At 42.1% G+C, this 25584-nt stretch overlaps 1 protein-coding gene across 1 annotated transcript in view; it reads left to right on the plus strand.

Moving 5' to 3' along the window:
* LOC141913998 (uncharacterized) overlaps nt 1–18879 on the plus strand; it is a 69503-nt gene extending 50624 nt beyond the window's left edge. Inside the window, exons 2-11 of the mRNA XM_074805241.1 lie at nt 204–238; nt 9707–9746; nt 10207–10305; nt 11311–11450; nt 11823–11939; nt 12636–12752; nt 13408–13639; nt 14573–14845; nt 15091–15136; nt 15480–18879. Coding sequence (XP_074661342.1) covers nt 204–238; nt 9707–9746; nt 10207–10305; nt 11311–11450; nt 11823–11939; nt 12636–12752; nt 13408–13639; nt 14573–14845; nt 15091–15136; nt 15480–15561 — 1181 coding nt within the window. The 3' untranslated portion in view covers nt 15562–18879. The remainder of the gene's footprint in view (nt 1–203; nt 239–9706; nt 9747–10206; nt 10306–11310; nt 11451–11822; nt 11940–12635; nt 12753–13407; nt 13640–14572; nt 14846–15090; nt 15137–15479) is intronic.
* Nucleotides 18880–25584: the final 6705 nt, after the last annotated feature.

The raw sequence follows: 25584 nt of genomic DNA on the forward strand, positions 1-25584 counted from the left end.
ATGAAGTCTACACGATTTAAATGATTTCGAAATTAACTCTCTAGCTACCCTTGGAGTAGAGCCACACACCGGTACAAGCTATGCACCGACGACGATAAAAAAGTGACGAATTTCGATGATAGTAATAAAACGAGTTAGTTTTCATGCGGAAAACGTATTCAGAATATTTTAATGCAACTTATATTCTGTTCGTGTATTTTCAGACAAGAAACCGCATAGCGAAGACGACAAGAATCAGGTAGGTCGCACTGCAATGTTGTCATCACGGGAAATGACGATCGGCCATTTTGGTCGGGGATGTTGTCCGGGATGTTGTAAGGTGTTCACCTTGTCCTGTAGTATGGCTGTCTCTACGTTGTTCTATGATCCTAGTGTAACCAACCACCGAGTGGTACATCAGACACTCAGGTTCTTTGTGAAGCAAGGCGTTGAGCGGGGAGAGGGGTCTGATTCTCAAGTGATATTTCGAAAGATTGACGCTTTCAGATGGCTTTATTGCCACATTCGAAAACACTCTTTGAAAATTAAAAAAACTTATTTCGACTATTATCATCGATACGACTTCGGAATGTCCTTTTTTCGACAAAATTCGATTTAAACACTCGATCGATTGGCGAGTTGACCTGCGCGCCCCACTGGACCGTTCCTGGATTTACTGGGGTGCCTGTCTGTCGCAGTGAAAGTCGTATTAAGATATTGCAGCCACGTTCAGTTTCGGCGTGGCTTCGCCAGATCGGGTTGGCAAATCGAGTTATAGGCTGGGGGTAATAATACCACGTTTGGAGCGCATTTGAACAGACTCTAGTTTGGATACCTGCACTATAAAAATGTCAATTATTATTATTATTATTATTATTATTATTATCATTATTATTATTATTATTATTATTATTATTATTATTATTATTATTATTATTATTATTATTATTATTATTATTATTATTATTATTATTATTATTATTATTATTATTATTATTATTATTATTATTATTATTATTATTATTATTATTATTATTATTATTATTATTATTATTATTATTATTATTATTATTATTATTATTATTATTATTATTATTATTATTATTATTATTATTATTATTATTATTATTTTTATTATTATTATTATTATTATTATTATTATTATTTTTATTATTATTATTATTAGCAAACATGATTAAAATGACAGACTCTATACAAACAAATTGCGACATCATGTGCAAGACCTCTACATTGCAGGGATATAATAATTTTTGTAGGTTGTTCTCGATTACTGTGGGTTCATCTTTTTCAACTGAGTTATAATAACCAGCTAGTCGCTTGTCTTCGGAAACCGAGATGTCTATTATAGCGTATTCGTAGTGACGAATTATCTTCGGAACTCAGGTCGATTGAACAATATGCAAATCGAACTCGTAAACAACGGGGGCACATAAAAATGCGTGAAGCTCAAATTAAGAAAACACGAATGAGTGATCGGGTCGTTTTAAACGAGTTTCCTCGACTTCTAAACGACACAATCGCCGGGAGTTTTTTTTCTTTTCGCGTACGAATAATATCAAAACCCGCACGCTCAAAACGCGTTAGGCGCACAGGGGAAAATGCAACGTTATTCAAATTTCGATGATTCGATGAAACTTGAAGCTTCTTAGTATTCGGTAACGTCTTAAGTCAATTTATCATTCCGCCAGGGCATTAGGTTTTTTTTCATTAAAAGTATACCCCCTTTGGGGTCCCCTTTTTTGTACTTTTTCTTTACTACGCTTCACAGTGTAGAAGTACTTTCTGTAACTTTTCTTTTGACGCGTATCATTCAGGAGTAGCTTACGTAATCTTAATATTGAAAGTCCAGATCACAGGTGGATATGGCGCTACAATAGGCCACACTTACTTCATAAACTGGTCCGTAAATAAACTGTTTTGTGGTTAGAGACGACACGTTTGTAAGATTTTTTGCCGTAAATTATCAATTTTTCATGAGTTAAAGACCAAAAATTGGTAACATTTTTGATACGAATTGAGAAAGTATCAAAACATTTGGGAACGTGTTAATAGTGATGACTGTATTTCTGTATCGTATATCTTTAGTAAAGAAATAAACTTATATTACTATATATTAGTTGATCGAGGAGGCTAACTAAACAATTACGAAGCATCTTTGCGAGTTGTAAAGTCGATATCAAACCCCGCAGTAGTAGAAAGAGTCCGAACGATTCTTCGAGCTACGTAATGACTTATACATTCGACTTGGCGACCACGTCTGAATGCGTCCTGATGCTAGTTCAGCGTAGGTCAGTCGTGAGAGACGTGTACGCGCGCCGCGTCGCTGGCATTCATCGGCCCTGACGGCCTAACGCGTCGCAAGGCGGATCTCGGCCCGGATTTAAAGGTTTCGCCGGAAGATAGACGATTTGGCAACGCTTCAGTCTAGAATAAAGACTGCATCACACTATTTTCATCTAGATAAACACGGCGACCGCGACCGCGCGTTGAACAACGGCGACATTTTGAATATCGATGCCGCGTCGTGTGTGTGTGTGTGTTTGAGTTGACGGCGCAAATGTTTATACGAAAAGTGACACACGCCGCTCGCTCGCTCGATCGCTGCCGAACAGATCGGCCTGCTCTCTCGCATCCGCCGTTCGATAATTAACCGCGTTATTTACACTCGATACCGCGGTACGCTCGAATGTATTAAACGGATTACAGCTCGGCTACGGATGTCGAAAAGGAGTCAGTCGATCAGATATTCGATATTTCGCTGCTACGACTGCTGGTACGGCGTCAAGACTAGAAATAGATATGTCTTTTCTTCAAAAAAATTTTGAAATGTAATTTTCCGGCAAATCCTCTGTAGTGTGTATAGGCTAGACTGTAAATATAATTCAGGCTAAACTGTAAATATAATTCCTTTTGTGGGTGGCTTGGTCATTTCTATGGCCAGCTGATTCATAATCCTCTTGACACCCTGACTTGTAATACCCTGGTTTCTAAATTCATCGATTTTAATAATATTTTTGTTGATTATCCCGACTAGTGTTAGGAGTTGATTTTTACTGAGACATACCTCGGATGAAGTTCCCAACTCATGTGAAGCGTGGATGATCAGTTTTTGAAAATGCGCTGATAAAAAGTCCTAAGTCTGGTGTTTGTAGTTCATTTCCAATTCAAAATGTCTAAGGTCAAGCCTAACACACGTGAAGTGTGGATGGTTAGTTTTATAAAGTTTGTTGAGAAAATGCCTAATGTCTAATGTTTTTAGCTAGCTTTCGATTAGAAATGTCTGAAGTACTGAACACACGTGAAGTGTGGATGATCACTTTTTGAAAGGTCTAATGTCTGGAGTTTGTTGCTCGTTTTCGATCAAGGCGAAGTTTTGACACATTTAGTGAAGCTCTGGCGACCTTTCTTTTTTTGATGATCAGCTGACGACAAAATGTCAAACGTCTGGTGTCGATAATCCATGAAAAATGTCTCTCGGGCCAAATGAATACCGAACGCGAACAAAAAACCGAAACGATCGCTTTTAAAAGTGTACGGCGATTTGATATCTCATTCCAGGTGAAGTCTAGAATATCGTGAATTGTTAAAACGCTGGCGTGGAGATTAGGCGTTAAGCAGAAGATTGATTTTCTTTAATATGAATTCGAAAGTCTTTCCCAGCTTGTGCTTACTTTTTGATGCCGGAAAAATTCCGTTACAATAATGTTCATATACGTACCACACAGACACACACCTACCATGCATTATTCAGGGGGCTGTGGTAGTCGTGCACTACATCATCAATAATGGCGTTTCAAATCAACAAATACGATTGTGAATTTCGGCTTTTATTTTGTTATTAAGTACATATTTCATAAACTCTTATTTTATTTTTGATTGATTTTAGTAAGGACATTTTTTGAAAGGAGGTGCATTACGCCATCAATCTATCGGGCTAGACTGGTTGCCAGTTAATTTAGTTCACTAATTGTTGTATTAAAAATCCAAACGATATCCAAAGTATATTGATCCATGCTAGTTATGCTAATTATGCATCATGCCAATTCGTTTAATTTCAAATCGCTAGATTTTGTGGAGCAAATTTTCCCCAAAAAAATTTTTTTCAAAAAATATCCGTTTCTAGGACAGTCTAATATGCTTCCCCAAGCGATACATAGAATGTTTCTGATGGTTTTGAAAATCTTTGGTCGATATATATATTATGTAATTTATATCATATCATTTATTGTCGACAATACCAAACAGTTAATCTTTTGTTTTTCAAGGCATTTACAAAGTTTCGAGTTAGTTTCCTTACTTGTTTTGAATAATCTGATTTCCGAAGCAGCGGTGCGTCTGGAACATTACGTGTTATTTCGAAAAACAAACAAAAAACGTGTAATAACTCGTGCGGGGGAGTGTTTGAAAGCGACGGCGATCTCAAAAACAAAGAGCGAGCGGCAGTTGAAAGAATGGAAAAAGTCTTTCTGCGCGCAACGGCTTGCTCTTTACATCAGAAGAATAATTCGATTCATCAAACGTCTTTTTAGAAAGCGACGCGATAAAGCGCTTGAATTACAACATTCGTCGAGTAACAAGGCTTTGTCGAACATGAAGGCAGCGCGTAATATCGGAACAAACTAGTTGTCGTTCAGAGCTAGTCACGATTTTACTGAATATCGTCGAAATTATTGAGAATGAGAAGGTCGTCATTAGGCATTTATCATAATTTTACTGAATCGTTGAAGTTATCGAGAACGAGAAGGTCGTCATTAGTAACTAATCATAATTTCACTGATTCGTTGAAGTTTTTAAGAATGGGAGGGTCGTCATTAGTAACTAATCATAATTTTTACCGAATCGTTGAAGTCATTGAGAACGAGAAGGTCGTCATTAGTAACTAATCATAATTTTACTGATTCGTTGAGGGTCGTCATTAGTAACTAATCATAATTTTACTGAATCGTCGAAGTCATTGACAACGAGAAGGTCGTCATTAGTAACAAATCATAGTTTTACTCAATGGTTGAAGTTATCGAGAACGAGAAAAGGTCACCATTAGATGATAAAAGCCACTATATATATAACCCACTGCAATGCGAGCTCGCGGGAAACTTTGACATTTTCGTATTATTATCTTCTGAGAGCTCCAGTATACCAGGACCCCCGGCAGTAACACGAGCCGAGTCTAGATGTTTACTAGGGATTGAGCGATTCATCAAAATCGCTGCCGATGAAATGACCATTACTCACGCATGCGGCGGATCGCTCAGCGCGGGCTTCTCGCGAGACTTTCAAGCAGTCATTACTAATCCGAAAATGTAGTGAGTATGTATATACAAAACGAACTGTATTACTTAGCGTATTACCAAAAACACGTCCGTTTTACTTATTTTTGTTATTACTTAGTAAGCTGACCTTAGCCAAATTTCTATTTACCTAACAGATTGAATTGAGGATCAGAGAACACATCTTTCGAAAACGATAGAAAACATAAGTTGATAAACCCACGATAAGATGCAAAAAAGATGCTCTGACGTTTCGACTCAATCTCGAAATCGATGTTTATAAATTCACCAGCGCGATTTATTGCATTAACTTTATAAATGAGTGATATCATAAACATGGTTATCATCGGCTGAGTTCCTGGATGTTTTTACTTCGTTTCTATCTTAATCCAATCCAGAGATATGAGCGAAATAAAAAAAAAATAAACGGGCAAAAAAAAGGGACAAAAAATTCAACGATGTGAACCCAGCGGTTACCCAAAAATGGCGCCTGGAAACTGTTAAACGGCTTATTATCTATGAGCCATTTTCAAAATCCGTATGGGGTAAGAAAAACAGTAAATGCACTAAGACCGGGGCTTCATCGGAATACGAAGAACTTTGATTACGTATTCTGGGGTAGAACTGCCCTTCACCAGCGCTCCCGTTAAAAAATCAAGACCGAGTGGGCGTCGTGTACCCCGCAGGCGCCAACTAACGAATTACTATCTAATACGAAGTCTCCAAGGCTTCACCGTGCGCGCTTATCGGATCAGTAACCCGCGGTCGAAATCCGACGTCGCGGAGTAACTATGAATATTTATTCGAAGCTAACGACAGCCGCGTCAGGCGACGTGACGGCCGTTTATGACGAGGAGCGTCGACAGTCGTCGAGCAAAAATTCATCACCCGTCGCTTTGTCCCCCGATGAAAAGGGTGTCCGCATTAATAAACCAACGGGACGAATGCCGAATGATATCGATGATCGACAGGTAGAGGTGCGCGCGCGTGTCCTCCGAGGAATCCCACCATCCAGACATAGCTTCGTCGTCGATACTGAATCGTTGAAGTGATTGAGAATAATTTGGTCGTCACTTGTAACTAGTCATGATCATGCTGAATCGTTGATATCATTAATTTATTGAGAATGAGAAGGTCGTCATTTTTAACTCATCGTAATTTTACTGAATCGTTGAAGCCATGAAAAAGGAAAAGGTCGTCATTAGTTACTAAACATAATTTCACTATGAAGGTTGTCATTATAACTAATAATGATTTAACTGAATCGTTGAAGTTATCGAGAATGAGAAGGTCGTCATTAGTAACTAATCATAGTTTTACTGAATCCTTGAAGTTATTCAAAATGGAAGGTCGTCATTAGTAACTAATCATAATCTTACTGAATCGTTGAAATCATCGAGAATGAGAAGGTCGTCATTAGTAACTAATCATAATTTTACTGAATCCTTGAAGTTATTGAAAATGGAAGGTCGTCATTAGTAACTAATCATAATTTTACTGAATCGTTGAAATCATCGAGAATGAGAAGGTCGTCATTAGTAACTAATCATAATTTTACTGAATCGTTGAAGTTATCGAGAATGAGAAATATTTACAATATGATGAGGTTTTTCTTTTTGTCGCTTCAACGGATTTTCTGTTTAACCGAAATGTCTAACGGGAGTTATTTCGAGCAGGCAGTTTCCAAAATAGTTAATAAACACGTTACGTATGTTACCCGGTAAAAACCAGATTTGCCTCGAAGCTTGTGAAAATTAATTAACACCGAAATTAATTCAACCCGGAGCTTAGGTGCGGAGAAATCAAATCACGCTTTAGATCGAATTCACGGTTGACATTTCGAAACGACTCGTCAGCCGCGCGACCCGAGGCTGCAACGGGAGCGGCCGTGCGCCTAATCGGTACGTGAGGGGATATAATTAGATTACATTCGCTAACATCGGATTAAAAAAATCCGAAAGATGGTTTTGTCATTTCCTCGGAAATATCCGGATGACTTTCTCGGAAATATTCACGCGAAACCTTAGCAGACGGTGTCGCGTGATCGTGTGGGATCGTTCCGAATCGGAACTCCGAGTTCGGTCAGCAATTTCGTAAATTGAACCCATTCTTTCCGTCCGCTCGGATCGGATCGCATCGATTATTTCAGGTATTCTCGTTCTTTATTCGTCGACGGCGCTTTTAACGAGAATGAGCAAATATCGCGCGCAGCCCGCCGCGGCGATCGACTCCCACGCGCACCGCCTACGCGCGTGCTCGAGAGGATTTTGTCGACGAACGAACGCGGTAGGCTCGTTCCGGCGTTCTCGAGTTCAGCGGATATAAACGACACTCGACTCGGCGATGATGCTGGCTCCGGGCGAACTGTTTCAACCGTATTCGCCGTAAGAGTTCATTTGTGTCACAGCGTAAACAACCCTATTTAGGCTGAGAAAATATCTATAACTTTCTCTCGCATTTCGACTGAGCTGAAAAGTTGACCGAGCCGGCCACCATCCTAGCCCGTAAATAATTCTATCTAAAATCCTGATCAAGCTAACAATAACAGACCCTATGGCTATAGAAAATAACTGTTTCCAAATTTCAAGTCAGTTTACCCTCCTGACACCCGACTTATTTTTGAGAAACAAAGTATCATTGTCTTTCAGCCTTATTATAGCCGAACTACATCAACGACATCGACGACAACGACGCCATAAAAGGTTAATCCCAATGAAGTATCCCATACGTTTAATGCCGCGGATATGTCGACCACGTAGATCGAGAAGATTTGCGTTCGGTAAAAGCCGCGCGATAGTAAATGACCACTAAGGGAGGTGGAATAGGTAACGCGAATATTTCATCAGTTTTCCAATAGCGAGTAGTACTCCCCGACGAGTTCGCTCGACTCTACCGACGTTCGCGCCCAAACATCCTAGAAGGACATCGCGTACAAATTGTCCGAACAGAGAGTCTTTTTACTAGCGGAGGTCGAATAGATAACTCGTCAGAACTAGAAAGATTCGTATACTAAATGGAAAGAGTCGAGAGGTCGAATTTTTAAAGAGTCATAAAAGCAACAAGAATAATATCTGCGCGTAAAGAGTAAGGTCCGCAGTTTTAGAAGGTTTTAGTAACGATACCGATACCAGTAACAGCTCGATCGGGCAAGCGGGCTGAAATTAATATTGTAAATCTCGACTTACCTTCTACCTTGCTTTGGATTTTCTTATTTCGTGAAATCTTTTTTGCCTTCAGAAGAAAATGTCCTGAAAATAGATCATCTGAATTCCATAAGTCAACCTTCAGATACGTGCCTACGCGTTTCAGCACCACCTTAACGCATAACCTTAAACTGATGCTCGTACCCTAAACCCAATACCTATTTAAAGATGAAACAATTTTAGCGGCGCTTAAACGAAAAACTGGTTTAAACGAAGGGCAAAACGAAACTTCAAAAATGTTTTTAAAAAATGGTGGAGCTTATATGCCAGATTTATTTTCTAAGGTCGCCGGAATTAGCCGTTACTATAAACACTAATCCCTTGCGGGTTAATTCTTAAAAGCGCGATCTATTAAATAGGACCAGACGTTACGTATTAGACGAGAAGGTAGCGACGCAAATTGACAACGTTTTGACAAAACAAAAAAAAAAGATAACCAATTAAACTCCGGTTGAACGTGTGCGGTCTACACGCAGAAAATATCTGCGCGTGATTTACGACCTAATCGAGTCCGACACGGTTTCGATTTATCGACTACGAAAATAACCGTTATTAGATACAAGACGCGAGATATACGACATGAGAGTTCCGTCATTGGACATCCGACAGTAGGCATTCATCATCTCTCCGCGCGCGCGCGAGCACGAGCGGTAGGTAATTGGATTCGTTAACCGTTACCGGCGCTGAGATTGAACAAAATTCGACCAGAAAATGGCAATTAAAGATTGTTTATTTCAAAAAGTCTAAGGATGGGCGCAGTTCGTTGTCCAGAAAATCTAATCGAATTATTGAATGGGCTTTCTCGATCGGGTGGAACAGAAATCGCTGTCTAAATACCGTATCTTTAAAACATACCCCACAACAATTTGATGAAATCATGTCCGTAGACATTTCTTGTGTAGACCTACCCCATGATGAGAGAGTCGCTTTAACGAATGAAATGTTCTAGTGCGAAGTGACGACGATCAGATTTCGAAAGTTTGCTGATCAGAAATCTAATTTCAGGTGTTTGCGGTTCTTTTTCAATTAAAAATGTCTCGGGTGATATAGCATGGCCGATCAGTTTCTGATAGTGTGCCGATAAAATGTCTAATGTTTGATGTTCGTTCGTAATTTCTTTTTCAATCAGAAATTTTCAATTAGAAGTGGAGAACTTCCAATCTCTCGAATTGCCAACAACGATTTTTAGAAAGGACAGACAGCATTAAACTCGATGTTTCTGTCTTGTATTTGCAGGTGCACTCTGCCGAACATGAATTACAGCAGCTTCCAACAGGTAAAAACAGCATGTACAGTCTATCTTTTAGCTACTTAATAATGTGCATAACTTCCGATGCCTAGAAATTTAGGAATACGCGAAACGCAGTACAGTATTACTACCAATACTGTACAGAGTTGGTGTCAAATAATGGTTAAGATTTTGTGGAATACAGTAGACTCCGTCTCTAACTGCGGTTAAGTTGAGACTGGTAAAATTGTACCCCGAGTTGGTGTCAAATACTGAGTAAGAGTTTTTTTTTAAATACAGTTGATTCTGTCTCTTACTGCGGTAAAGTAGAGACTGGTAAATTTATACCCCAAGCCGGAGTCAAATACTGAGTTGAAAAAGAAATAAAATAAGAAATAAATAAGACACTGTCTTTAATGACTGGTAAAATTCTACCGTGGGTTATTGTAAAAAATGAAAAAAAAAGAATGAAATTATGATTGAATTCTTGCTCTATCGTCTCTCGTAGGATCCGACGACAAAGCCATCCAAGTGGAAACGACCAAAACGAAATCGGAATCGAGCGTAAACGGAAAAACCGAAACGAAAGTGAAAACGGAAACAAAAGGTTAGAAACAAATTGTCCTGACAAACACTTATTAATCATTTTTTGCCAATAGAAATTCTTTATATACTCTTTTACTTATGAACATCATTTGAATCAAAATATCACCAAACCGCCTGATTTAGCTTCCGACCGTTGGCTGGCTTGAGCCATGGACATATATATTTTAACTTTGACTTTGCAACAAGTTTAAAATGCAAAATGGTGACATATAAGTCAGACTTAAAAGTAATCTTACAACCAATTCAAGACTAGTCATAATGATTTAAGAACACTTTTCGACCTAAAATCCTAAAATGAAACCCAACCCAGGCGATCAAACCATTGTCTATAGTCGGTTTTCCGAGACGAGCTCTACGACCTCTTCTTACCATTTCTATCAAATAATATTTTGCTTTTCGTATTCCTGAATGGACTCATTCATAAAAAAAAACAGTGCATAGAAACAGTTTTGAAAAGGTCAAGTAACTTGATTCGAAACGTCAAACAGTCATTTAGTTTTTTCTTAATACTATAGGTTTTTGCTTCAAGTTAATGGGTTTTCTAATAGCCTAGTTTTAGTTCGAAATTGACCTTAAGGTTAAAGCATTGGAAAAGAATCCCAGAGCCAAACTTAGCCGAGACCTGATGAACTGAGTTCTAATAGCTTAGGAACAATTCGTACAAATATTTCTTTGTGCCAAATGAAAAGATTGCTAAATATCAAAGTATCCTTGGCCTGTCGAATTTCCATACAAAATTCGACAACAATCCTTTAAAAATCGTAAGCCAAATACTAGCGACTCATAGAAATTGAAATATGAGTCTTACAATTTTTCTAGTAGCCCTCTACGCAGAGAATATTCATACCGAATTTGGGGATGATTCACTAAAAGCTTGAATAAAATGAGTTCTAATACAGGAAAACGAACGCGTTTCGGCCATTAGCATCCGTTGATCTGCATAATCGATATCCAGAAATTGAAGTCTGTTCATTTTCTTTTTTTTCAAATTTATTTTCTTCGTCAGTGATGAAACCAAAAAGCGGCGAAATCGTCGCCGACGTGCAGAAAATACAGACCACTCAACAAAAAGACGGCGAGAAACCGATAGTTAAAACTGAGATAGACGTGCCTGATGAGAACGTTAAAAGCGTCGTCGATGGACAGGTAAAGAATTACACGGAGTCGAGGCATCAAACAACCTTTCAGTAACTGACCGCTGTACCGCGGTATTTAAACACTGGTTTACATTAAACAACCTTTCAGTAACTGACCGCTGTACCGCGGTATTTAAACACTGGTTTGCATTAAACAACCTTTCAGTAACTGACCCCTGTACCGCGGTATTTAATCACTGGTTTACATTAAACAACCTTTCAGTAACTGACCCCTGTACCGCGGTATTTAAACACTGGTTTACATTAAACAACCTTTCAGTAACTGACCCCTGTACCGTGATATTTAAACACTGGTTTACATTAAATAATCGTTCAGTAACTGACCCTAGCACTTCGGTTAACATGAAGTATTTATTTTCAGAACGCAATACCGAACCCGAGAGAGTTCACGCCACGAGCCGTTGCCGAATACCTATTCGTAACGCATGATTTGGCGAGCTTCTTCGGAGCGCTCGAAGACCTGGTGAAAGGCAACGTGGTAAGTAGACTGAAAAATCGCATCATTCGGGAACATTTCTTTCAAAAAACATATGTTACGATTCAACCAAATCTTGGGTGGTCGATACAAAATTTATCGATTTACCTCAATTCTAAACACGATAATTTTAACTTACCCACACAGTTCGAAGGCTCAAGTATTCAATAGTATTTAAGTATCTTCATTGCGCAGTGTGCTCGGTGTCATGTACAAAGAAGGCTGACAATGTCTTCCGTATCGGGTCCCCCTCTAGCGACCTGAAGAGAAAAAAACAAGTAAAATCTTCATCAAAAGGCATCTTGACATTTGCAACACAGCCGATTTTGTAATGACATTATAAAATCCCAACGAGAGTCCGAAAAATATATCTTTGCCTTAACGATTTATTTCAGCGTTTCAATAATGCCCCCAAGGAATGTTAATGTTCTAAGTATATATGGACTTCATGTATCGTAACTTAATTATAACGTGTTTATGGATAAATTGATGATTGATTAGAGGAAGGATATAATGGAAACGTCGTTTGAATCCTAGCTCAACGAAAAATTTGCGATTCTATTTCTTTTCATAAGAGCTCGAGACCGAAATCATAATAAGAAGACATTTTTTATCGCATTTTGGTCGGCTATTTACAACGCTCTCAGTGACGTCACGATGTAACTAACTCATACAGATACATTTTTATGTTTCGTTCAGATGACGGTAGAGGACGCTAAATCGTACGAAGACGACGTCATGCGGCAATACCAGCAACTGTTGAACGAGGACGACGAGAAGATGTACGGCTTAGTCGAACCCGACTACCTGAACGAGGTACGGTTCCTTCTATAAATCCCCCTATGACGTCGTCGGATATACCTCCCGACGTACGCGATTCCGTCTATTGAAACTTCCATAACAGATCGCTGCCTTAGAAATTCCCCCAGTGACGTCACGGAATATTATCCCGAAACAATTCCGTCTGTAGGTACTAATACGTAAAAGCTGGTTACGTCCCATATCGCCGTATGACAGCACTAAACTCATTATACTAAGTAAAATGATCAGAGATGGTATAGATAATGGTATAGATAATCGACCACGTGGCCGGGACAAGATCGAATTTCACATTTTAAAAAAGAAGAGTTTTTTGTTGACGTCATAGGCGCTTTTATACGGCAGCAATTTGTTACGAACCGATACACGAGCCATTATGAGTCTGTAGTGATACACGATAGCAAACACGGACGCTATTGTCGGTGGTTGCAGGTTAGGTAGGTCACACGAATTGACCGATTAAAATCCAAGCGCTTTCATATATGTCGGCATGTAGAACCCACGTTGATGTATATACTACGCGCATTTTACCATGCTCGGCAATAGGCAGTATTGCAGTATATTCTAGTAGACCCATACGCAAAGAATATTCATACCGAATTTGGGGATGATTCACTAAAAGCTTGAATAAAATGCGTCTTCTCTTCCTCAGCCGGAGGAGCCGTTCACCGTCTATGACGACGACAGCGATATCGGCGACTACGCGTACGGGGACGACAGCTACGAACAGGCGTTACCGAAACGACGATTCGGCGGCGAAGATCGCGGCGCGGCCGTCGCCAACGAAGACATCCACACGTTCGACCTCGATAACATGATGCGCAAGGCGGCGCTGCAGTCGGCTCTCGATCGCGAACTGGTGCGATACGCACTTACCCCTTATCGTACGTATAGTAATTTGAATTTTAATCGCGATCTAAGGAAAAAATAATTTGCTATGAAGTTATGTAACAAACTTAATACAATTCATCAGCACACTTTCCAACCTGATCGTCCACACTTCACATGTGGTCAGTGCTTAATTCACCGGAGACATTTTGAGTTAAAAATCAACTACAAGCACCAGACATTAGATATTTTTAGCACGGTTTCAAAAACTGATCGTCCACACTTCACATGTGTCCAGAACTTCATTTGAGAGATTTATAATATAAAATACACTGCTTACACCAGACATTCGATTAGACAATTCATCAGCACACCAAAAAAGCTAATCGTCTACACTTAACACACTGGAATAATGAATGTGTCTGATAGGTTAAAAATAGGCTGTATACCTCCATCTATAAAAAACGCGAACCTCGCGCATTACTCGTTCGTAACTATCGTATTTCATGACACATTTTAAAACTATTGCCAGCTTTAAACCCATTCCTTGGCAATGTCACGTGAGATATGGTAATGTAAACGTTGGCCTACTGACCTGTGTCCGTCCGCTAGATGGCGAACAAATCGAAGGTGGCTGTCAAACTGCATGTTTGAAAGCTATCTTACAGTCATTGAAATGCCCCAACACTGATAGGTTGCGGGACTTTTTGATTTTTTTTGGAAAAATTGCTCATTCGGGCCTCAGGATTTTGATTTAATGTACCATGGAATGGGTTTTTGACGGGAAAATACTTGTAAGGTTAAAATCGAATTTTTTTTTCAAATATAATTTTTTCACGAGGTTTAACGTTTGGTAGCTTCATCTGGTAAATGAGTATAGCCAATGGAGAAACGAAAGTCTTTTTCGATAAGTCGAATGACAATAATAAGATATTCTATTTTTCTTGTAAGAAATGACCAAAAAAATCTTTTTCATTTTTCACGATCAGTCAACGAACGCGAAGAAGAGCCGGACATGGCCCAGTTACTGGACAACGAGGCTCTGACCGAAGAAGAAGCGTACGAACTGCGAAAAGACATGCAGAACATGAGAGCCGAAGAGGAAACTGACGATGAATCGCCTAAAGCGGCGGAGAGCGACGACGACATACAGTCGGAGGAGAAGAAAGATGACGATGACGAGGAAACGGGCCCGAATACCGAAGAAGAGATGCACAAGGAAATCGAAGGGCGACTGGAGAAGAAGGAACGAAAAAAGAAAGGTATTTTTGAAAGTGGCGCGTATTTTAGCATAAAAAGATATTTTCCCAATCGGCTCTAAACATTCGGGTGACTAAATTGAGACTTCGTGCCGCCAGATGTCCCGCTAGATGGCATGCGAGTCAATAAGAGAACTTGATCTAAATCTAGCTCATTTTCTTTCTGAAATTTCATCTAGATTTTAAGATTTTCACATAAAGAAAGCAGCACCGTTGAGTAATCGTTTTTGCCATTGCATTCGTTTTAGCCGAAGCTGAGAAAAAAGCGGCCGAAAAGTCTGAAGAATCAGAAAGGTGAGGTTAAAGGTCTTTTGAAAAATGATGATTTACAAACACCAGATATTAAATATTTGATCAGTATACTTTCAAGAACGGATCGTCCACACTTAAATATTGTTCAGGATTTCACCTGAAATGTACTGCAAAAACAGACTTTAAACATTTTATACGCTCACTTTCGAAAAGTGACCGCCCACACTTCAAATATTTCCATGACTTATATCTGGGATATTTTCTATATAAGATTGACTATATCGAGATTTTCTATCAAGCCGCGTATACCCTATAGCCTTAATTGTTATCAAGGAGATAGAGTCAATAATTTTTCTTCGACTTATTAATTATGTTTTTCTTGCAGCGACAAGAAAAAGAAGAAAAGCAAAGAAATCACCGCCGAAAAGAAAGCCGTTAAAAAATCCGCCGAGGTGGCAGCCGCGTAATCCGTCTGAGCGTATTTTGCGAACGACCCCGACGCGACAATTCCGTTTATTCCGCATTTTTAAAGAGCCCCGGTCAGCTCGGTGACGGCGTCGATTTATTTGTGAAAAGTGACGAGTGATGGTTATTTTCTGTTTAAGATTTATCTTAATTCCATACGAGATAATTTGTTTTAAATTTCACCGAGAAATGATATGGGAGTTAATCAAAGTCGTCGGACTCGATTTATCAAAAATTAAGTTATCAATTTATTTTTGCTTAATCTATTCAAATATCAAATACGAAATCCTATAGGATACGACGAAAAAAAGAAAACATTCGCTCCGCCTCCTAAGAACCGGTGGTTGAATATTGTATTACGCGTGTATTACGTCATCGATAACTGTGTTCTATCTATAATACGTCGTTCTCTGATGAAATAATGTGTTGTGTTCTACGTCATCATATCAAGTACGGTGTATACGTGACGATGTAAACATCGAAATGTGTACTTCGTCACCGCAAACGAGATCTATTGAATTAATTAGAACAATAAGAACAGTCCTAGTTCCATTGCTGATCAGCTGCAATTAACGTGGGAAAAATACGCGCAAATGACTCGAAACGGGACTTAAGGGCCATTTGTTTACTTGTATCCGTTGATAATGTTAACAATAAAAAAACGGTAATGCTATTCCGCTGCACACAAAATTACAAAAATTATTATCAACATGTATTCGAGAATGATATATCAAAAATCGGAGACAAGTTCATTTCGTATTTAAAGTCAGAAATCCCTATTTCGAGATTAAAAAAAAGAAATAACCTCTGATTAAACGCCCTGTTAATGTGACAACGTTGTTGAAGGTCCTACGCTGAGAAAAAATTAAAAGAATCTGATAAGTTTCCTTGACTGAGTTTGACTTAGACGAGCAGTTTATTTCGTAGTTCAGACTGATATCCCAATTAAAGATCAATTAAAATTACTCGGATAGCGAAATCACGCGTTCGATCAATTAACTACTAATTGTAATAATTATCGAAGTTTTCATTTTGTTAGACATTTTATCCTATGTAAATAGAATTGAAGTGACAATATCGTGAGCTTTTGTTTCGCCCGCTGGTTTGCACTCGCATGCCACCGAAGCCTTTAATCCAGCCGCTGGCACGCGAGGACCACGCGCGCCGCATGAAAATACACACAAGCCTACGCACGTGATAATACACTGTCGTAATTATAATCATGGTTATTATTGGTGTTATTATTATCATTATCGTTGAATTTTCTTATTTTGATAATTTCAATACCGACCGCGTACGCGATCCCTCTGTGAATATCGACCAGAAATTAAAATCCCCGCTTACCAGGGCGGCCTTCCGAATTCCGCTGCCGACAAAACGCGTATCGTAAATCTTCGGACAACCTCTCGTAAGAGATGGCTGCCGACCGAGTTCCCATATGACGTCACAAAGTTGCCTATTCGTTATCTAGTGTTTAGACAGTTCCAAGAAACCTGCTTAGCATCCGGGTCGCCCTACAAGATGGTCGAATCGCAGGCTCGTTATTAGATTCTCGAATCCGGGCATAAAAGAGAGAAATCTACAATAACATCCCCTCTAGACTTACTCGAATTGCCTACCAGCGTATGGATATTTCCAGCCATTCTTTCCGCGATTGTTCCAATGATTTGCCGACGTCTGCACAGGAACTTCGGTAAAGGCAGCCATCTTTTCGAACAGCGACTCTGGTAATGAGTCATTGCGTTGGTTAGCCGCAAAAAAGGACAAATGATAGATACCTTATCTGATAAAGGGAGAGCCCAGTGTTTAATTAACTAACTTCAGCCCCCCCCCCCCCCCCAAGAGCATATATGTAAATATCATACACAAAGACAAAAAACTATACGGTGATAATTTTTTTGTGAATTACGTCATTGTTGTTATTGTCACGTGGTAACGCGACGAGCCGTTCGAATCCATAATATCAGCGCGAGTCTTTCATTGGCGATCGTTACAATTTAAAACCTCATTTTTTCATATTTTCTGGCAATTCATCTTTATCACTTTATCAAAATCCGTCAGAAAAATTAAACATTTATATTTTTGCATTAATTTTTTCAGATTTTTGTATTTCTTTGTGTTTTCAGGAAGATTTTATCAATTTGTTATTATCAAATCAGTCCGATCAAATTCTATCGTCATTTTTGGGTAATCATTTTCCAAGAATTTTGCTGATATGCAGCAAGCGCCAGGAATATTTGTTTGTAAACTTTTCTGTCCCCACTTGGAAATTCACGCAATTTCTCCGAAATCGTTTTCGGCAGTGTAGCGCACTAAATGAATGTTTTTTTTTTCTGGTATAGACAGCGAAGTAAAGTAAATATCGTTTTTCGAATATTAGTTTCAGTCACTCGGATTTCGTGGATTCTAACGGCTCCATATTAAGCGTATTCGTCAACAAAAGATAAATTCTATTCCACTGTCGGTTTTTTAGCGCGCTGATAAAATCTCTCGGGAGCGGGCAATGGCAATCGAGTTCTCATTGTTACAGAGATTACGCACGACTGTTCTTCGCTCTTAACCATCGGAGCCCAGTCGATTCGGTAAATCCTAGTAAGACCGGAGACAGATTTCTTCGGCATATCGCTTCATGCCGAATTTTGTACGGTGTGCCATGAGCGACGCTACGCGAAATTTCGTGCTGGATTTTGTGGGCTATATATATATATATATATATATACAGTTCTACATATTGTGAGCTTGAGGTTACTCTGAGCGCTTGGTACCGCGGTCCGAATTGCGTTATTCCGAAAGAGTTCGAAAACTCGTCGCCGTTGCTTGCTCGCGAGGGTTCTAGGCTTTTGTTTCGAGTGCGATAGCGATGGTAAACGCTAAGTCACCTCTGACCACATTCAGGAGAGTGGGGATTCGAATTCGGCACCGTTGAGACTCAACCGCCGATGTCGCGGTATCGAGCGAGTCTGTGCGATCGAAAATGTAGCATTCAAAGAAGTAGAGGAGCCTTGTAGAAAATTGATAAAAGTGAAAACATTCCAGTTCCGCGTTAGCTTAACTGATATTAGTTGGAATAACGAGCTTTCGCTTCCAGTGTATATAATATGAGGGTTTTCAGGCAAACGAGTTTACTAACGATATCTTCAAAAATTGAAATAAAATGATAGAAAATATCGCCTTTCTCATTTATTTACGATGCACTAGTAAAGGAAGTTCGTAATTTCGAATAAAATCATATTAACCTATGCGGAACTACCTGTTTTCGTGTATAAGGTTGTAAACGTTGGAAGCGTGGCGTTGAAAGGTGTTTGTTTTTTTTTGCGAAATCGGACAGTGTTATATCATGATACATTATGTAAAATAAAAATGTATATTTTGAAACGAAGTTTTTCCCGGTTTATTTCGATTTCTTCCGATGTTAGAAAAGGCTGTTTTATGCGCCGGAAATCGTGGCGACACGCAGCCTGGAAACACCCGATCGAGATAACGACGGCAGAATTTTCACGCAGAGCAATGAATACAAACTAGGAGAGGAAAAGAAAAGGAGCCGTTTTAAACCTGACGTCGAATCAGAAAACGACGTAAAGACAGACAGAACTATGAATGTTGAAATTCAACTGTTTGTGTTTAGATTACGGGCTCTCGCTGCTAGTGTTATGTAGTTCGATCAGGGAAATACGAAAACATTACACTTAAATACACGGATTAACATTAAACGTCTATATGGATTATCTGGCATATGTGTATATCGTTTAACAAAAAGTAAGTCAGCCAAACGAGTTTGCCCCGAAAGTATCAATGAGCGACTTCAACCAGAAGCCCACGCGCGAACCTATAGTATAGATGCTCGAATGCCACTGACGAACGTACAGTTATCAAAATCAGAATTATTTCTAGGTAGAGTAGTTCCTAAATCGGCTAAACATCGATTAACATCCATAGTAGAATAAACACAGTATAAACTAGCTAAGATTCGATTAACATCTACAGTAGATACACTCAAACGTATAGAATAGATGATTAAACCCATTATGCGCAAATTCAAAATTTCAATGTATTACTCCATGCTTGATTACTGAGAAATATACTCAATTAACTTCTTCTTTCCTGTATATAAAGGCCTCGTTTGTAGTATATGCATGGCAACACTGACAGTTTCATTACTAATTTCAAATTTTGACTTTTGAATACCAATTTTCTTCTTTAGTAGTTGGTTTTTCTATAAAAATAACTACCGTATACATATCACAGATAATAGCGCGCATACCGAAGCCATGTCCAATTAAAAGTCGGTCATTTATCACAGAATGTAGCCCATATGAATATATTACGAGGAAAACTCGGCGTCAGTCGGATTGAACCTCGCATCGACTACTGCGACACTCGTTGCAGGCCCGTATCAACTTCTTCAGCTCCGACTCCTGGTAGCGCACGTGTTTCAGGTTATCTTCGTACGTACGTCGCAGCGTGCCGTTCATCGCGTCCTGGGCCGGGTCGGTCTCGTCTGCGTACGCCTGTTCTAGGGTGTCCTCCAGCCAGGCCCGGTCGGCGCAAACTTGCCGCAGTTCGTTGACCAGCAGCTGCAGGTAGCGCATGTGCTCGGCGCCGCGTACCTCGACGCGCTGTCCGCCGCCGCGACGTCGAGGCGTCGTAACGTCGATAGGCGGCACCAACGGGCGGGCGGCGACTGCCGGGTTCTCGGCAAAGTTCGGCGCGCTGGCCGGACCACTGAAATTCTGATTAACGCTCAAAGCGTCGGTCGTTTTTCGACTGACGTTCGACGCCTCTTTGCGAAGCTTCGCGTCGGTAGTAGGCACCCGGTCGTCTCGGAGTTTCTCGGGCTTCGTCGCATTCGACGTGCCGACCCGTTCGCCATCTAGCGGTCGTTGTTGACCGCTCTCTTGCGACGCTAGGTAATTGCGGTACATAGTGTTCTTCGACGATCTCGGGCTTTCGGCATCCCACGGTAAACTGCGCGCGCGTATGCGTATGTTTCGTTTGTTTGTCGCCTCTTTTTCGGTCGTCTTTTCGCCGGTGTCGACCGGGCTGGTTTGACTGTCGTTCTCGAGGCGGCTCGCCGGCGGGATCGCGTCGGGCGTGTCCGTCTGGACTGCCGTGTCGACGCGATTCGAATCGGCGACGCTCGCCGGCGAAGTCGGTACCGACGGAACCCGATAGATGTCGACGTTGTTCTCGGCGTATGGGGCGATATCGTCGGTTTGAGTAACCATCGAAAGTTTCCTCGGTTCTTCGTCAGTTTTATCTTTAACCGAAGGTGCTTCGTTCGTAGCATTTGCCGGTTTTCCAGCGTCCATCACATCCGAAGCGGTTTTTACCGTTTCCTCGTCATCGGCATCGTTTGCTTTGTCATCGTCATCAACCACAACGGCATCACCGCCATCGTTGTCATTATCGCCGTCATCTTTCATCTTCTCCTCATCCGCTTCGGGTAACTCTTCCAATGTGGGCCCGGCGTCGCGATCTCGCTGGCGACGCGCGGACGTGACGTCACGAGATAGGCTATCGAGCGCCGTCTGGCGGTGGATCATGTCGTCCTCGATGTGGTTGAAGCGGTACAGTATATTATTCTGGACGGCGTTGATCGTGTGCAGCGACTGCAACATGCGCGCCATCAGTACATCGCTTTCAGCGATCTCGTTGCTCAGATGAACCCGCGGTCTGCCGTCGACGGGTATCCCTACGACCACTTCCCGGTGATCGCTACCTCGTCCGGACTTTGTCCGCTTATCGACCGAACTCGCCCGGTCCAGTCGATCGCGCTTATTACGCGAAGTCGCAGGCGATTTACGAGCCCGGCGTTCGTCTAAACCGTCGAATCCGGCGGCGCGGTCGTCGTCCACTGGAAGTACGGCGGGTATATGGCCGAGCGGTCTTTCCGTGTAGCGGGCCGGGGCTAGCTCGGCGCTGCATCGGCTCTCCAATCGTTCACGGTGATGCAACGGTCGCGGCCCGCGATGTTTTTTGACGAACGTTTTCTGTCGGGATAGCCCTTCGTCCTCCATCGCCAGCCGCGCGATGTAGTCATCAGCGGCCGATATATCGTTATTAAGGATGGTAGCCGTTTGACGGGCGATGTCGGCCACGTACGGTTCGATTATAACCGGCTGGTTTCGCCTCGCGTCCGCCCATCCCCGCTCGGTCGACGCGGTGTTGGCCACGAACGTGCGGCTTCGTCGTCGCTCGTCCGAGTTCTGTTCGAGTTGAAACCTGACGCGCGGATCTCTTCGACCGGGCACCGGTACGGTCGACACGCGGCCGCGACGACCGACGTTCGAAGCCGTCGGCTTGTCGACGGTATCGCCGATGTGTATGACACCGAGTTCGTTGACCAGTTCACGCGTGAGTTGTAGTTTCACGCCGATCGGTAGATTTTCGTCCCACGACGGTTTTCTCGTTACCAATTCCTCACCCGCACCTATGATTCCGTTCATCGTTTCTCCGCGGGGCGGCGCCACCAGCCCGTGACTCCACCGCGACTTTTCTTCGAAGTTGAACAGATTTATATCTCGGATATTTCCGCCGCGGGGTCTGATCTGCCCTTTCTTCTCATTATTTCGCCTACGCCCGACGCGCTTTTTATGATCGCGCGAGTCGTGCCCGGGAGATGACGTAACGGCTCCGGTGACGTCAACGTCATTGTCGTCGTTGTCTACTTCGACCATGGGAACGAATCGCACGGTGCGCGCGTGGCCGTCGATGTAGATGGTTTGCGGTTCGGAGACGATGAACGTACGATTGGCGATCCTCGACCCGAGACCGGGTTGACCGCCACCGTGGGCATGCGTCATATTTATTTGACCGTTCTGAGGTCCATGTGCTTGGGTCATATGATGATTTGGATGTTCATGTGCCATGATTGCATTACCATCCTGTAACCCATGTTGTGCCATGTTCGAATGACGAATCGTTGATCCATGTGCCATGTTCATGTGATCGTTCTGGGGCCCGTATTGTGCCATGTTTATATGATGATTTGTTGCTTCATTCGCCATCTTCGTGTCGTGACCAATAGGGGCCGTTTGCGTCATATTCACGTGACCATTCGGAAGTGTACGTCCGTACCACTGGTTACCGGGCATCGGCACATTTGTTTGCTGCTGTTGCTGCTGCTGCTGCTGCTGCTGCTGCTGCTGCTGCTGCTGCTGCTGCTGCTGCTGCTGCTGCTGCTGCTGTCCATCTGTCGCAACCGTAACGTACGAATTATAATCCCAGTCCGTTTTGGAGTCCGAGTCCGTGTTGCCCGGATCCGAGGCACCGCGCAGCGACTTCCGTATGTCCGGGAACCTCGATTCTCGTAATTGGGCCAATTCTTTGACTACCGGATCCACGTCGGGCTTCGCGGTAGGATCCGGAGCCGTATCGACCGCCAGTTTTCTCGGGGTCGGCTCCGGCGGAGTCAACACGTGGCTGGGACTCTCCGGTACGATCTTCCTGACGCCGATTCTGCTCGACTGTCCGGGAGCTTGCGCGTTCTTCGTGTTCTCTTCTCGCGCCTTATCAATCGTCTCGGCGTCTTCGCTCTTCTTAGGCGGTCTCACTCGTTCTTCTCGCTTTCGCTTCGGCGCCGCCGTCTGCGTCGCGGCGTTGGATTTTGTCGTGCCCGCGTCGCTACTCAACGAGCTTACACCGCCGTTCACGTGGCTCCTCCTGGCAGCCGAGGAATCGACTACCCGCGGCGTTTCGTTATCTTCCAAATATCGATTCAGAGTCTCCTGCAGTATTTCGCTGTCGATCGTCGACGCCAGGCCGTCTTGTTGTTCCGCCGATTGATAACTTCGGCCGGTGTAGCCTTCCGTTCGATCACCGCGATTACCGTATCGACCGCTGCGATTAACCCTTTCCCCACGTTTACCGTATTCGCCTGGTAATCGCGTATTTCGCCCCGTCGAATTAATCCTTTCGTGGCGATTATCGTACCATTCGGTCGAGTTCTGACTCCGCCCGCTGAGTCGTTTTCGTGCGAGTCTTTCCGGGCCGGCTGTCGACGTGGTTTTAGCCGTGCGCGGCGTTCGGGAGTTTCCAAAGTTCGCCGAAGACGTCGCGCTATCGGCGGCTGTCAACCAGCGAGGCGGACTTACAGTCACGACGGTTTCGTCTGCTTCCGAGTCGGTGGCACCACCGCTCGGCCGCTGTCGCAACTTGTGGCTCGTCCGGAACGAAATCGTCTGCTCGTACTGATCGTCGATATCGTCATCACTATCGCCGTACTCCTCGCGTATCTGGTCGAGTTTTTGTAACGTTTGTTTCTGATATCTGAAAGAAATGGAGTAATCTGGGATTATTAATTGTGCAAACTACGGCGCCAAGAACACGAACCACTGCTTACATTCATCTAACGCAAAGCACAGCCAGTGTCTTAAGGATGACTTATCACTAATTGAGAGCCTGGTTCGAGAGCCTGCCATACCAATTAATGACATTGTAGACTCACAAAACCTGTTTAGTGGAATACACGTAAAACAGTGGCGTCATCAGATTCTGAGCGTCTGCTTCATTGATTGGCTCAGTATGGCGGCCGTTTGAACTGCATTTCGTAGTGCATACCCCAATCGTACATCCCATTTTTTAACAAGGAGATAATTTGTGACTCTTGTAGCACTGCCCTTAAACATATACCCCAGCTTTTCCATGGTGACGATTTGTGTCTTTTCTAACAGTACCCTACCCCGGTTTTTCATTTTCTCTACATAATCGTAGGTGTTCTGTCAATTTTGTTATTTTACCTGGCGACTGTTCCCAGCGACACTTCCACTTTGTTGACGATCGTTCCCACGAGTTTCTTAAAATTGCGGCACGTGTCGGGCATCAGCTCCCCTCCGACGCCGACGGCTGGAGTCGACGCCGGTTCGCTCGACTGCCTCAACCACTTCGGCGTCGACGACGACCGGTAACTGACGGAAACACCCGAACGATACGACCGGGTCCGATCGGTGTCCGTTGCCACGTCTTCGCGAGGCGTTTCGTAGCCCAGCATCTGGCGCCCACGATTTCGAGGCATGATTACAAAAAACTTGCGCGATAACTTTTCTGTTTCTTAATGATTTAATTGCAGAGAAGTTCTTAATACTAACGCTATTGTGGATTATTTACTGGAATATGATATTTGTGAAGAATTCGATTTTCTTAGATTTTCTTAAATTCTTAAACTAAAGTCTTTTAAAATGCGCTACTTTAACCTTGAGAAAAAGTTTGTATTTCCATTTCACTCGTTCTTTTGACGTTTGACACCAAAACCGCTTTTCCGACGCTACAACTGTTCAAATGTCCATTTTTCCATTGGAAATGTCAAAATTCCGATATCACCCAATTATTGATATAGTGTTTGCATACCAAACGAAATGACTCTTCATAAAAACCTTTCCACCATCGGTTAATTTGTTTAGTTATTTTCTACTAACTAGCAAATATCTTATTAATCCTAAACCACCGAAAACATTTGCCACAAAAGCTTATCCCATAAAAAGTGACAATAATCAGACGAATATATCCAAGAAAGTATTTTTTTGTATCTTTAACGCATATTCTTCCTTAGTTTCGACAAATCGTTCGACAACTCGGTACTTCTTCCAATCTACGTCTAAAGCACTATTTAAAAAGTTCGTAAAATTCGATAGTTCTTACACGTGTTCGCTCATCAAGATCTTAAAATATCTAACCGCTTCAAAAATACAGTTCCCGACTGAGGAAAAGGTCGCTCCATACCCTCAGCCCCACGAGCCGGTTTTCGACAATCGAATCGCGAAATAATTACTCCGATATAAAGACTCCGGAAGACGATCTCAGATCGCTGGACCAAGAAACGCCCGGACGACGAATTCTAAACCGTCAAAGTTAGTCTTTATCCTAGCAAACATTCGACTCCGTGGACTCATAATATACTAACTAAGTTACGTCTTATGTATATATGAAATCTATGCATCGTCAACGATTCAATACGTCTTATTTTCATGGCGTTTTCATAACTTCATTTATCGCGATACACGACAACAAAAGCGAGTTCGTTTATGGAA

This window comes from Tubulanus polymorphus, chromosome 12 (genome assembly GCF_964204645.1).
Source record: "Tubulanus polymorphus chromosome 12, tnTubPoly1.2, whole genome shotgun sequence".
NCBI lineage: Eukaryota > Metazoa > Nemertea > Palaeonemertea > Tubulaniformes > Tubulanidae > Tubulanus > Tubulanus polymorphus.